The sequence below is a fragment of the Somniosus microcephalus genome, chromosome 2, assembly GCF_052327205.1.
Source record: "Somniosus microcephalus isolate GS21.2 chromosome 2, FLI_Smic_1.0, whole genome shotgun sequence".
NCBI lineage: Eukaryota > Metazoa > Chordata > Chondrichthyes > Squaliformes > Somniosidae > Somniosus > Somniosus microcephalus.
This window is the reverse complement of record NC_140988.1, coordinates 279,014,421-279,030,205: the sequence shown is the minus strand read 5'-3', so window position 1 is coordinate 279,030,205 and position 15,785 is coordinate 279,014,421. Positions and strand designations below refer to the sequence as shown.

Here is a 15,785-nt window from a genome sequence, read left to right as displayed (position 1 = left end):
ATTTCATGTAATGTATAGTTATTTATAGTGATGTTTTTAAAAAATTTATTTGAAGTTTTAGTGATGTTTTGGGGCTTATAGTATTTATAGGTTTGACAGCTCTTCCTGTCAAACTTATGAATGAAGCATTCCCTGCTACCATTGGCTCTCCATGGCCCACGTGATCCCAGGGGACGCATCAAACTAACTGCACCCCTGGGATATGCAAGCACTGTGCGCCGCCGGCAGCTGAAGGAGGCCCAGGATCGGAATCCCACGCGGGCCCACAGCTCAACGGCCGGTGCGCAAGGTAAGTGCAGGTCGGGGGCTTGCACCCGCGGGAAGCCCACGACCCAAATTTCTGGGCCATTATTCTTTTTTTACAGAAAATTTCAAGGCCTTACCTTAGCTTTGTGAAGCTAAGTGCATTCTTTTCATTGCGCCTGCTTTGCAACTCTGCACGGGTGCAATGAAGGCTAATTTTGGGGGCCAATGCACTGTGTTCGGAGGAAACCTGAAAGGGATCTGACCCAATATTGGGTTGGGCCATTTTTCAGATGTCTGGGGTGTCCGCCTAAAATAGGCATTAGGTCGCTTGGATATGCTAATGCAAGGCCTAATGCCTGTTTTAGGATCCCACAGGGAAATTGGGCTGGCCTTAGCAGAGCAGACATTGGGTCTGCCCTGCTCAGGTTTCCCTGATCTCACCCAAATAGTGCTAATGAGGCCGGAGTCCAAATTTCAGGCCGGCCTCGGGCCTCCTGGTTGGGGCCCATTTCAGATCCGAAAACGGGCTTGAGGGAATTTACAATCCATGGTGTTTCCCTCACCCCTAAAAATGCAACCTGCATAAAATGCACAACCCTACATACTGTTTGCTTTTTGGCTGAAACCAGGTATTAAAAAGCGATTTGATGCCATCTTGTGGCTAGAAATTGCACAGCTCCAACATGCTGCTGAACCCATAATAACCAAAGATTGCGAAACAAGAAAAATTAAGCCCGAAAGTGAATGCAAAGGGCTCATCAGACCAATACACTTTACTCATCAAATTCAGGTTAAAAAACACAAAAAGCCACAGACATATATATATGCTTTAAAAACTATTAATTCATTTATTCCTGTATTATTTCAGTGATCTGTAAGTTAAACTGGTACATTGGGTTAAACAAGCTTTTCAACAATTGAAACAAAACAACAGTAGTCTAAGAGTAAACAACAGTGCTCCTCACATAGGCACTGAACAATGGAATGAGGGCACCTAGTAAGGACAAGAGACACTAACTGGGGGGAGGGAGGAGGGAGAGGACCAAATACACAATTGACAGGACAGGTCTTTTAGAAGGAGACATTTGAGGGGAAAAAATTGTCAACAACTATTTAAATATACAAAATAAGTCAGTCACGTTATAATAGTAGGAAGACAGCAAAGGCTACTGGTTACACTGCCTATTTCCAGAGGATGCAATAGAAATAAAAAGGCTTGCGTTATGACCGTAACCCGTGAAGGCAAATTGTCTTTACATGTGTCTAACAATAGCTCCAAAAGTGCGTGATGACTTAATCAGTCACGACAGTGGGGGTTGGAACTGTGAGCTGCATTTCACACATTTCTTTTGCACATGGTCCCCCCTTCAGTCAAAAGCTTTAAATAAATTGTCCTGGAGGGTAGTTCACTGTTCCAGAACAAAATTAATAGAATACAAAATAATGTTACGGCTGAGGCTTATATTTGTATTTGTAAATAACTTGACAAATCTAGAACAGTAGGAGGTGTTATAAAAAAAAATACCCCAAACTATTATCTACAATGTATTTTTAAGCTCTTTGTACTAAACAAACAAAAGCCACACATGGTAGGCTCCTCAAATTGCAGACTAAGAAGAAAAACTTACAAGGCATACAATTAGAGCCTGCATATAATGTAAAGTCAACAACAGCAGCATGATTAAATGACTACGTTTTGTTGGAGTAAACATGATAGTTTAAACTCATTGTGAGTATTTTTGACTTTGGGCGATAGTGTAAAACGGGCGATATCGGATCTACCGCCCTTTATACAGTCAATGGAAATGGAAATTGGGAGAGAAGTATAACGGGCGGTTGATCCAATATCACCCGTTTTACACTATCGCCCACGTTCTCTGCATTAATGAGTTACTGCTAGTGTCCCATTTCTATTGGCGCCTTCATCCTACATGTGTCCACACACACACTTTTCAGCTGAGTCGCTGGTGTGCATTGAGGAGTACGAACCCTTGCTGACTCTTCCTCTGCTTAACCCAAGTGCACCCTCCCCACCACCATCTCTGGTAAAATCAGCACAGATCAGGGATTGAGCCTGGAGCCTTCCCAGTCTATATCATTCATTCCACTTTACCAACTATCCCATCAGGGGAGTCTGTTAGCGACATACTAACCTAGGTATTACAGCTGTTTTTTGGTCTGAAGACACTGAAGTGCTAATGTCAGCATTACTTCCCTGTTGAGGTCTCTCCATGCCTTTCACCATTCTCTGGGTGAGTGAACAGGCAAGTGGTCTCCTGCTGATCCTAAGCCACTCTTGAGCCAGACACTAGGATTTGCAAGAATATGCAACATCAGTTCTGATGAAAGGTCGTCGACCTGCAAAATTAACCCTACCTTCCGCTCTCCACAGATGCTGCCTAACCGGCTGAGAGCTTCCAGCATTTTGTCTATTTATTCCATATCAATCACCAGCTCATAAACTCCTGAGGAGAGAGGTTCCCCACAAGCCTCATGGTATTTTTGAAACTAATTTACACTGGGAGAGATTTTGAAAATAAAATGGTTGCAATTGAAAGTTTATTTTAGTGCAAGTATAGTTGTTATGATTTTCATACTATTGTGAATTTCCTTGGACTTTCTGCCTCTGCACCACGGTAGCTTTGCCAGAAATACGATGGAAACCCCATTAATGCACATAAACTGTGTGTTCACCGCATTTCTGGTGAAGTTACAGCAGTGGAGTGGGAACTGTTCTGAGGAAATTCCAGGCCTATGTCTTTTCGAAGTCTTTGCGAGTCTATCTTGCTGTTTGTCAATTTGTGTCATCAGCAGATTTGAAAATGTTACTTCTTATGCCCAAGTCCAAATCATCTATATATTTTGATTATCAATGAAATAGAGGGTCAAGGACTGCCATTAGTTAAATTTCAGAATTGGTTTACTCAGGGAAACATTGATCCCTGATTAATTAAATTCCAGTTTATTGCATTGTCAAAAAGGTAGTTACTGGAAGAAACAACATCATTCCATTCAATCAAATTCAATTAACGTCCCTGAAATTGCTCTGGCATAACTCTGGCAGGAGACTGGCAGAACCCACAGGGAAACAGTGTAAATGGCCATTTTTAGTTGGAGTAACAGCAGGAGATCTGTAGAACCACATTGGAATTTCAAGGCTTACGTCTTTAATATCTGAACATTGGAGTAACTGCACGCACACACACAGACACACACACATTTGTAGTTCTTTATGTAAAGTTAAAAAGCAACTGTTTAAATATGTGCAAATAATTTGATAATAATCATTCTTAGTCCCATAAGATTTTAAATGCAGTTAAGGCAGATTTCTAAATCCCGTACCCATTTACCAACCACCGCTGGTTTGGTGAATGCGGGTGAGTAAAAGAGGTAAAAGGGCTTCTCCCAAGATTTGTACTTAACAATGGTGTTGATGCAACATTATTATTAAGACAATAGTTTTATTTAAAATATTAATTTCTGTCAGCAACAATCCTTCAAAAAATAAAATGGTTGAATCATGTTGATGAAGCAGCCAGTCTTCACCAATTACTCTTCAAATAAATCACATAAATGGGCTCTGCAGTCGCCTCATATGCAAGATAAAGGCACAGTCCAAACATTGATTGGACTGAATTTTGTTGCTATATCTATATTTTGGGCACAAGAAGAAATAAAACTCACCTGTTTTTTTTTGGTCACTGCAGCTGATAGAAGCTTGGTGCTTCATTCGGTAACATTACGAGCAGCACAGACAATAATTCTGGGAATTGTTATTGGGGCCCAGTAGAAAAGTTCAAACAACTTTAGTGTTCACTCTGTTCCCATGGAGCAACTTCTTTTTTTTTTTGACTTGTTAAATTAATGTCACTTGAATACTAGGGTTAAATCACCTCCAAAGTTGCATTAGTGTGGACACCAGACAAAAAATTAATTTGCAATCTCAAGATTTTTGATGACAGGCCCTCCAGGCTCTTTTGAACAACTATCAACAGCTATTTTAAGAAGCAGGTTACTATTATTTCTAGCCTGGAATAGTTACAATACATACTTGGGGTTTTCCAGCATTTGTTTTACCATTTATTCTCATACACTGCACTATTGCGGTGCAAAAAGCAATTATTTGACTTACATGATCAGACCTAACAAGTTTATACAAGCTCTTTCTGCAACACTAGGTTATTTTCTTATCCAAAGAACATAAAGCAAAATTGAAGTTCTTATTACTTGCAATACACAGTACTGCTACTCGCCATTGCAAAGAGTTTTCAATTGAAATGGTCTAAGTCCTGGGCCTCAAATTTGTATTCTGTCTGTACAAATTAATTACAGTGCAATGTATTGCCCATCCTGGATATGAGAATAGTTTGTTCCATTTCCTTCAGGTCAATTTGAATGTTTAACAGGCCAACCACAAAAGATCGCAACTTCAACAGTTCGCATTTGGGTTTTTTCAAAGCTGTAACTGATTTTGATAAGTTGATTCTTAGTGGGTACAGTAGCCTAGTAATTATTAGAGAGTATGATAGCCTTGTAGTTATTAGAGGGTATGGTAGCCTAGAGGTTATTATAGTGTATGATAGCCTAGTAGTTATTAGTGGGTACAGTACCTAGTTATTAGAGTGTACAATAGCCTAGTAGTTATTAGAGGGTACAGTACCTAGTAGTTATTAAAGGGTATAGTACCTAGTAATTATTAGAGGGTACGATAGCCTAGCAGTTTTTAGAGGAGCCTGGTGGTTATGGTAGTGGATTATGAACCCAGAGGTTGTGAGTTCTAATCCCACCATGCCAAATTATGAAACTGAATTCAACAAATCTGATCATTTGTGGGCAAGCACCAGGAAATGACAGCAGAAGCTGCCGAAGTGACGTAAGTACACAACTGGTTCACTAATGTCTCTCAGGGAAGGGAATCTGCCACCCCTACCCAGTCTGGCCTATGTTGTTGACTCTTATTGTCCTCAGGGCAACAAGAGCTCGGCAATAAATACTGCCTTGCCAGTATTGCCCACATCCCAAGAACTCAAAATAGAGGGAGCCTGGCCACTAAATTCCAATGCGACTGCTGATGGCTCGGCATTTATAGGGGCAGAATGGCCCCAAAGATCAAAGCAACATCAATAACTACAGTACAAGGCTCTGGTTGCTGAGCTCCATAGTAGGTTGACAAAAGGGAGACAGTCTTTTCATTGGGCAGAATCAACCTTTCTGGCCTGAACAAGTAGGGTCAAATTATGGCTTAAAATGACATGAAGCATTAAGTAATTAGAGAAGAACAGGAATGTACCTGAAGGAACATCAGATGCTGCTTTGATAGCGATTGTTAAAACCCAAATGATTCTACCTAGGCAGGGTTCAAATGGCCATCTGATTTCACTGAAGGGTAGGGCCTCTTCTGGTACTGATCCTAGACTGGTACAAACTGAGTGCAACTTGCAAACCTTTTCCCTTCACTTACGGCCTTCAGCAGATTGCTATTCCAAATGTTGGTGGGCCTCCATTTCTGGGCACCCCAGTTGTGGAATGTTGGCAGGAGATTTGAAACGAGCTCACCCAGTATGGCGACAGACCCACATTCAGTCACTCAAGTGCAGTATAGTGGACCATTACTGAGTGTTGGCCCTCAAGCACCACACTTCTTGTTGGCATTGTGGCCGTAACAAAACAATAGTGAATTACACTACTGTACCTAGTGTTGCTGTGAACTGCAATAATGCTACTTTGCACACTTCTACTTACATAGTCCCTGATACTTTGCTTGCAATTGACTTCCATCCAAGTCCTGATAGTTTTATTGACAATTCTACTAGACATTGGGTGGTTTCAAATTAAATGATGCAATGGCCGTGTGTACAGAGGATTAATAAGAACCTCACCAGGATGGATAATAGGAGGATTAACCTTGGGTTGGAATTCTAATTCTAATACACACGAAGAGCAAGCATTAGTTACAGATATTGCTCATTTCATCTAATAATGATTCAAGTTTTCTTGAGCCATGTTAGTGCGTAGCAAAATAAAGGAGCTCCAACAGGACTTTGCTTGGTTTCGCATTTCCTGCAAAAAAGAAAAAAAAATGTATAAATCGTTTCTAATTCAAAAGCTTTATTCATCCACCCAGAATGCAGCAGACCTAAACTACATCCTTTCATTACATACATACAAAATGTCAGCAGATTAATCGCAATTAAGGACCTCAGCTGGATACTGATAACATCTTACCTGACTTGCTGATTTCATGGGCCTGCACCACCTTATGCTGTGTTTGTACTGCACCAGCCAGTCAGTGCTGAGGGCATGTTAACAGCAATGTGAATAGGGAGCCGTGAATGAATGGTAGGCAGAGTTCTGCGCCATGCACCGCAGTACACACCTGGAGTGCTACTTACCAGCCTCTCTGCTGGTGAAAATTTTGGTAAGTGGGAAAATGAATGGTGGTAAGCTGACTGTTTTAAGAGTGGAATGAAGACCAGCTGCACCTGCATCACATCCAGTATGGAGTTCAAGTGAAATAGTAGCTTGGAGATAATCAGCTTAGAAATTGGATCGCAATGCTCCCATTTTAAAGGCATAAAACAGACACCGAAGGCTCCAATATGGCAGACGGCGTGCGCTGCTCATTTCGTACTGGAAGTGTGCTGCCCGCCATATTGGTTAACTCTCCTTCCTAGGCGTCCAGGGCACACGCCTGAAACAGGTGTTAGGTCTTTTGCATATGGATATTCAATTACACATGACCGCAGCATGCGTTCTGCACACTACAGTCAGTTTCTTCAGCCGCTTAGCAGCCAAACCTTAAAGCGTCCTTAAAGGGGCCGCTGGAGGCTGCCACTGGAAAGGTAAGTTTGAAATGTTTTACTTAGTTTATTGTGGACCCGGGAGGAGCACTGCTGCTCCTCCCGGCTCGACATTAAATCCGTGGGCCACTGCTGGCCAACACTTGCACCCTCCCAATTTTCTCCCACCCCCTGCCCTCACTCCCCTCACGACCTTTGACGGTGTCTGAGCCGGCAGATCATGCTGTGCCCACCGGGACCAATGATCTGCTTCTGGGGCCTCGACTGGTGCCTGCAGCTCACCCATAATAAGTAAATGAGGCCGGCAGAACTATTTGCTGAGGTCGTGTCTCCAGCCTCATTAGGCGCTTGCTGCATGCACTAGGCCGATCTTTCTTGCAGTAATACATCACTTTTTGTAGCTGGCATCTCATCTATTAGTGATGGCAACTGATGCCAAATGTGGAGATATGTTTACTTGCGGATAATTGCTAAAGTCAACATTGGAGTGAGAATGCAGTTTTCTTTGGGAATCAATTTTGAAAACAAACCATCATCACTCAAGGGGTTCAAAATCCAGACCTTCCAAATCCAAATGTAAATCATGTCACTATATGAATAGAAAAAAGATTGGATTTTAGACCCAGACTGATGGTACAGGCTGGACAGCTGTCCTATCAGACCTGTAAGTAACTGGAATGCATTCAGCAATCCCTCATTAACCACATTGAATTGGCCGCACTCCTAATTTAGTCCATCGATAGTTTAATTTTAAAAAAATCATTGGTGGCTCCAGCTATAGATAATAATGGATATAAAGGTCATCAGGCACTCGTTTATAGCTCAGGTCCTTTTGTGTGCCTGAAGTGTAGAATGTTCTGATAGGACATACAAAATGGCAGCACTGAGACACTCAATTAGCTTTGACTGTGGCCTTGGCATTTCATTTCAACTGAATTTGTCTGCATTCTGATTATTTTTCAAAATAAAGCTACTGACACAAGTCAGGCAGTGTTCCTGAGAATGACCGCCCAAGGCTGGGGTTTGCTTGGTATGGATCTGATTTCAGGAAGAAAATTGCATTGTTTTGTGATGATTCATGTTCGAAAGTATTTAGCCCTAAACTGGTAATCATATTAGAAATCATTATTTACCTCTAATACTCAGATAGAACTAAAATAATGGTGAATCGCAAATTAAAAATGAATACTGCCACAGGAAACCTAAATGTATCATCATTGATACATTCACAAAACAAAGTCTCCACAATTGTTAAAATAACAGAAGCAATATATCTGTTTAAATAAACTGAATGCTTATTAACTGGTACATTAATCTACATACTGTAATAGTAGAAAATAGTGCATAATAACTTATGACACACAAACGGAACACAAGAGGGCAGGAACAGGAGATTGACTGGAAGAAAATTTTGCAATAGAGGGCAAGATTGTAGGTGCAAAGACTGAGTCAGAATGCAATGAGTGATGCACCCAAGATTGCAAAGCTAACCATTTTTTTGCTTCATTGGCTAATATGCTACTTTAGGACCATATGTGGGTGTGAGGTCATCATCCTGCTTGGGGGCCAAGCATATTTTCATGTCTTTTCATCCCACCCATCATTAGTTAATGAGAGAACGCATTTGAATAAGGGAATGTATTATGCAGTTACATTTATTCCGTACAGGAGTTCTTCATGCCTATATGTATATTCACAAAAAGTATCCTCTTGTTTCCTCTACCTCAGGTCCTAAGCAAAATAGTCCAGTTTATTTTTTATGTGAAGTTTGCTACAGTTTTGGTCGGATCAAGGAGGTGCTTCACTGAATTTAGTTCTAATTTCATCACCGTCAGTCTCAAGCACTGCACAGTTATGCAAGCCTAGAAATTCCACAGGACTCTCCCGGTCTCCCACCATAAGTTTGGCAGGAGACTGGCAGAGTCCTCACAGAATTTTAGGGCCATAATCTACATTAAGCTATTCACTCACTTGCACCGAAGCAGGTTAAACCTTTCTGTGCCGGGTTCCATTTTCAGTGGAATCGAGCAGCTCTTCTGCAGTCCTACAGAAGTATTGATAGTTACATTAGAACAGAAACCATTTCAAATCAAACTTTGTAACCGAATTATAACAAAAAAATTACTTACAGTTTCTCTGGAATTATTTCGCCTTCCGTGTCAATAGCCATTTGTCAGAATGTTTACATGGGAAAGAAAACAGTAAAATGGAATTACATAAAGCCACTGTCCTTGAACAATAATCCAATAAAACAATATAAAGCAAAGCTACATTCAAGGAAGAAGATTGTAACAAAGATTGGTGTACTCCCTGATAAAATAGACCAAAATGTATTCTGAACAGCATTGATAGTGTTGGAGGGGAGAGAAAAGGCTGACTTGCAATTCCTGTTTTATTTCTCACTGATGAATAGGATTTGTGCATGGAGTCTGGTGAGGAGAGATGCAGGAAAGTCAGATATAGAGATCACACCACCTGCCTCAACCCATCTGCTGCAGAAATCCTCATCCATGCCTTTGTCACCTCCAGACTTGACTATTCAAATTCTCTGCTGGCCGGCCTCCCATCATTTTCACCCTTGTTAAACATCATCTCACCCAAAACTCTGCTGCCCATTTTCTATCCTGCACCAAGTTCTTTCGTCACTGACCTACATTTTGGCTCATGGTCTGCAAGTGCCTCAAATTGAAAATGGTCATCCTCGTGTTTAGATTCCTTTATGGCCTCATCCCCTCCCTATCTCTGTACCCTCCTCCAGCCCTACAACTCTACCTTCCCCAAAATTCTCCCTTCTTCTGAGCCTGCCCTCTTGTGCATTCGCCCTCCCTTCACCCCACCATTGGCCATGATACCTTCAGCTACCCAGGCCTCATACTCTGGAATTCCTTCACTAAACCCGTCCACCTTTCCCTCTCCTCCTTTAAAACCCATCTCTTTCCTCCAAACAGTTCCTTTTTGGGCTTAGCATCCTTTTTTTTTGATTACGCCTCTGTGAAGCTCCTTGAGATACACAAACGCAAATTGTTGCTGACAAAGGCTTGGATAAGGATTTTAGTGGCAGTGGGGTGAGGCCAGGGGGGAATAAATAATGTTTTGTAAAAGTAAGTAGGCAGTCTTGCTGATGTACTGGACTTGACATGTAGAAAGGAACCTTGCAAACTACGTCAAATGAAGAACCCTAAATCACTCAAATTAAACTTTATCAGATTTAGACACAAATGTTTAAATTTAGCCCCATGTTCACCAATTAATATTTCTGAAGCACTGGCCTGCTTTTCAAGGTACTGTAGATGCCATGGAAAGTGAAAAATATCATGGCTGGAATTTTTACCGTGGAGTCAGGTTGGTTGCATACAGGCTGCCTAGTGGGTCAGGAACGTGATGTTCTGCTCAGATCATTCTTCAGGGCGGCTTTAACTTAATGGCCTCACTTAAAGCAGGCATGCGCATTTCCTGGCCCAATTAAATGGAGCGGGTCTGATGACGTCAACGATGACGCGTATCTAGCGCCGATATTTAAAGCAGCCTTGCACTGAACTTATTTGAGGGTTGCTAGAGGAGTGTAGAAGTTGAAATACTGTTCTAAACTATCAATGATGGATAGTCACAGGCAGAGGGCTGCACCACGATTTTCTGACGCATCCCTGCATACACTGGTGGAGACAGTGAGAGCACGCAGGGAGGTCCTGTTCCCTGCAGATAGGTGCAGCAGACCTCCAAAAGACACCAAAAGAGCCTGGCTGGAGGTAGCAGAGGACATCAGTTGCAGGGATGAAGTCAAGAGGACCTAGATCCAGTGCAGGAAATGATTCAATGATCTCATGAGGTCAGGAAAGGCGAGTCCAATGCCACACGCACCTTCATCCTGATGTGCCTGTCACCACATCACCATCACAATGCCTTCCTAAGCATACTCCTGCACATCATTCCTCACACCAACATACCCTGCATGTCCACCCATCCCTCTCTCTCTCTATGTACATACTCACATCCCCATCTGACTAACCACCCCTCACACTCACTCTCATCCTAATGCAATCATAGCAAGTAACACCACAAAAGGAGGCCATTTGGCATTCTCACCCCACTCCCTCATAGTCACCCTCTACAGATGTAACCCATCCATTCATTACACTCATTCCATCACTCTCACTCAAACTTCTCTTCTTTCCCTCCTTGCAGGAGAAAAGAGCCCAGAACATGCAGGAGAAGCTGAGAACCGGAGGTGGCCCTTCAGTATTCTCCCAACTAACACCAGCAGAGGAGGGGGCCCTGGAGATATCAGGAGTTGCAGAGCTGCTGGTGGTGGGAGATGGAAAGAGGGGGATATCCCAGCAACCTGGTGACAGAATCACATCTCATACAGCCACATGGCACACAGCAGTCACTCATATGGTCGTCGTCGTCGTACGTGTCTTCACACTGTTCCCTTTGGGGAACTGTATGAAGTGGTGGAAGGATTTCTGGCTGTGATTAACGCTCCTTCCGTGACCGTAACCATCTTCGTACCAGCCATTAGGGTGGTTAGTCCTATGGCGGGAGGGTTTTACGGGCTCCCACAACCCATACGAGGGGGGGGCCACCCACACCCACGGACGCAAGTATCCCGCTGGATGTCAACCCAGAATTTAGAGCTGGAGCTCCGACTCCACTTGCCGGGACTGTCTGGAGCGGGGTTCGAAATCCTACGCCTTCTGGCCCAGTGGCGAGGGTGCTACCGCTACGCCAAAGGCCCACTCCACTCATATGGTGACTGATGTCAGCAGCCAGTGAAATGCCATCATGTACACAATGGTAATGTTACCCATTCTTATAATAACACTTCTAATTCATCTCTTCACTCGCACACAGGTCCATCAAGTGCTCCCCTCCTCAGATGAACCTCCAGCCTCTGAGGGTGCAGCATCAGCAGACCCAAGTGCACCCAGCCCCAGCGCAGTTACGCACATCTCGGTGGGTCCTTTGCACTATAGAGTAGTGTTGTCACCTGGTGTCTCACAATTCACAAGTGAGCAAGAGCAGGTAGTGTTGACAGGGACAGCAGTGGAGGCTCCTCGCCGGAGGGTGCAGGACGCTCCAAGCTCTGCTGAGCTGCATGTGTAGTGTCCGAGTATAAATAATAGACGGACTGCAGGAGAACAATAATAACAGGTATTTACTAAACAGAGGGTAACTTAAGACTGACGTACAGAAGCCTGCTATGGCTTTATATACAGGGGTGGTCACTGCCAGTACTGCAGTATAGAATCAGTTCTTCTCTTAAAGGTACATACACAACAATTCCTCCCCTTTTAGATAAACAGTACATAACATTCATTTAACAACTAAATAATAACTAATTACAATTACAATTTTCTCTGTACTATATACATCAACTGAAATAATCATTTATAAGTTCAGTCTTTGAGGAGGCTTCCTGATCCTGACTGGATAGCGCCTTTCTCGAGTATCCTGTTCTTGCAACGGAGTTGATTCTGGCTCATTGTCATTGGTTGGTTCGTCAGCTTCCAATACCACTGCTTCTGAGGTAGACGCAATCTGTACTTTGGGTTGATTACCAGGTGCACCTGCTCGTGGTATGGGTTTGGCTTGTTCCTGTGACTCATGAATCTGGTCAGCATGGCGTCTCATGATGCTCTCTCCAATGTCCACTGTGTACATTAGTGGTCCCTGCTGTGTGCATATCATTCCTGGCTGCCATTTTTCTGTTCGGTAGTCGCGGGCCAAGACTGGTTGCCCTATCTTGAAGCTCCTGGTTGGCTTCTCATTTATGTGCTGGAATTGCTTATCCTCAACATCTCATCTTATGTTTGGTTTGAGCAAATCCAGGCGACATCTTAGCCTTCGGTTGAAGAACATTATGGCTGGAGCTTGGTTGGTGACTGCATGTGTCGCATTCCGGTAAGCAAACAAGAAATTATCCACCTTGTGTTGTAGTGGTATGTCGTCATTATGCATTGCCTTTATGGCCTTTTTAAAGGTCTGAACAAACCTCTCAGCCAATCCATTTGTGGCTGGATGATATGGGGCAGATGTGTAATGCTTCACCCCATTATTCCTCAGAAACCTCCGGAAATCCTCTGACACAAACTGTGGCCCATTGTCGGAGCAAATCTGTTCTGGCAAGCCATTCCTGGCGAAGATGGTCCGTAGGACTACAATAGTTTTCTCCGTGGTGGTGGAGGACATTTTGATGGCCTCTGGCCATTTCGAATGGGCGTCCACAGCGATTAGGAACATTGAGTCCATAAATGGACCAGCAAAATCAATGTGTACCCATTGCCATGGAGATGAGGGCCACTCCCATGGATGTAGCAGGGCCTGTGGTGGAGCGTTTTGGACCTTCTGGCATCCTGTGCATCTCTTGGTCATATCCTCGATTTCTTGATCGATTCCCGGCCACCACACAAACGCCCTGGCTAGGCTCTTCATTTTTACCTCTCCCAGATGACCCTCATGAAGCTCATTGAGCACTCTATCTCTTAGCTTGGGTGGAATTACCACTCGGGATCCACACATCAAGGTCCCCCGGCACACTGACAGCTGTTCTCTCCTTGGCGAGAATGCTGGCAACAGTGAGTCTCCATGTGCTGGCCATCCCTTCACCGTCAAATCATAGACCCGAGAGAGTGTCGGGTCATTTCGGGTTTCGTTCTCTATACTTGCGTTTGTAACAGGTAGACATTCGACTATGGTCGCATGGAATATCTCAACAGGGTCCACTGCAGGTGCTTCCTCTACCGTAGGCAAAGGTAGGCACGACAGCCCATCAGCGTTTCCATGCTGTTTCGTACCCTTGTACTCTATGTCGTATTGATGTGCCCCAGAAAAAGTGACCATCTTTGTAGCCGTTGCGCCGTCATCACTGGAACGCCCTTCTTTGGGTTAAAAATGGAGACCAGGGGCTGATGATCAGTCAGTAGGGTGAATTTCTGCCCGTGCAGATAGTGATTGAACTTCTTCACCCCCCACACCAGGCTGAGGGCCTCCCTGTCAATTTGGGTGTAGTTACGCTCGGCTGAGATTAACGAGCGCGACGCAAAGGCTATTGGCCTCTTTGAACCGTCAAGGAATTTGTGTGACAGCACCGCTCCGATGCCATAGGGAGACGCATCACATGCTAACCGAATCGGTAGTGTTGGATTGTAGTGGGCCAATACTTCTTTTGAAGTGATTAGGCATTTACATTTCTGAAAGGCACGCTTACACTCATCACTCCATTTCCATGTTACTCCAGTTTGCAGTAGGGCGTTCAGTGGGTGCAGAATTGTAGCTAAATTCGGCAAGAACTTATGGTAGTAGTTCACCAACCCGAGGAACGACCTCAGTTGCGACACATGTTCCGGTGCTGGAGCCTTGACTACAGCCTCAATCTTGTCCGGCGACTTATGCAACCCTTCCTCATCAATCATGTGGCCACAATACGAGATTTGTCTCCTGAAGAACTCGCATTTGGGGCGGTTGGCTCGTAGCCCATATTCCTGTAATCTCGTGAGCACCTGCTCCAGGTTGGCAAGGTGTTCACTGTCATTTTCGCCCGTAACCAGGATGTCGTCCAAATAACACTGGGACCCCGGGATCCCTTGCAGGACTTGTTCCATTGCCCTCTGCCAAATAGCCGGGGCTGATGCTACCCCGAATTCCAGTCGATTGTACTGGTAAAGGCCTTTGTGAGTGTTAATCGTGAGGTATTTCCTAGATGCTTCTTCCACCTCCATTTGTAGATACGCTTGGGCCAGATCAATCTTTGTAAAGCATTTCCCTCCAGATAGTGAGACGAAAATATCTTCTATCCGTGGAAGTGGATATTGTACTGTGTGCAGGACTGGGTTCACAGTTACCTTGAAGTCCCCACAGATGCGAACCTTTTTCGGTTCCCCAGGCGTGCTGCTCAATGATTTCTTCATTACAGGAATGATGGGTGTGGCCCACTCGCTCCAGTCCACCTTGGACAGCACACCCGAATGCTCCAGACTCTCCAGCTCTGCTTCAATGGCTGGGCGGATCACGTAAGGTACCGGTCTGGCCTTAAAAAAATTTGGGTTTGCGTTATCTTCGATTTTTATCGTTGCCGTTACTCCTTTTAGAGACCCAAGTCCTTGTTGGAACACCTCTTTCGCGTCAGTTAGAATCTTTGACAGTCGTCCAGGTGTGACGTCATCATCCTTTTTATCAGTCACAGTTAGCGCCTGAATGGAATGCCAATCCAATTGTATTTTTCGGATCCATTCACGTCCCAATAATGGTGGTCCTCCATCTGGTAGTATATATAGATACAATTTCTGTGTTTCCTTGCCGTTGTATTCAACTGGCACCCTTATTTTTCCTCTGGGGTAGACTTTTTGCCCCGTGTATGTCTTCAATACAATGGACGTGTCCTTCAAGGGTATGTGTGAGAATAGCCGCTCATAGTCTCGTCGATTCATGACAGTTAGGGCTGATCCTGTGTCCAATTCCATCTTTACTGGGGACCCTGCTATCATGAGGGTGACACAAATGGTTCGGTGATCCTCCTTTGCAATCCCGTTGTGTAACTTTAGACAACTTAGTCTCCTGCTCCCGGAGTCATTATCACTCTCCTGATCTTCCGAACTACTGTCTGTCAATTTCTTTACTTTCTTGTACTTTTCCTTAGTAGTTCTTGTAGTGTTGGTTTTCTTTCCCGACCTGCAGACTCTTGCTATGTGTCCCATTTTCCCACATTGCCTGCATACTTTGTCCTTAAACCAGCAGTCCTTC

At 43.9% G+C, this 15,785-nt stretch overlaps 1 protein-coding gene across 2 annotated transcripts in view; it reads right to left on the bottom strand.

Moving 5' to 3' along the window:
- Positions 1 to 1,069: 1,069 nt before the first annotated feature.
- The window catches only part of LOC147123420 (embigin-like), a 64,662-nt gene continuing 49,946 nt past the window's right edge, over positions 1,070 to 15,785 (bottom strand). For both annotated transcript variants that reach the window (XM_085972602.1, XM_085972611.1), the window contains 3 exons: positions 9,176 to 9,197; positions 9,018 to 9,090; positions 1,070 to 6,306 (listed from right to left, as the gene is read on the bottom strand). In XM_085972602.1, coding sequence (XP_085828728.1) covers positions 9,033 to 9,090; positions 9,176 to 9,197 — 80 coding nt within the window. In that variant the 3' untranslated portion in view covers positions 1,070 to 6,306; positions 9,018 to 9,032. The remainder of the gene's footprint in view (positions 6,307 to 9,017; positions 9,091 to 9,175; positions 9,198 to 15,785) is intronic.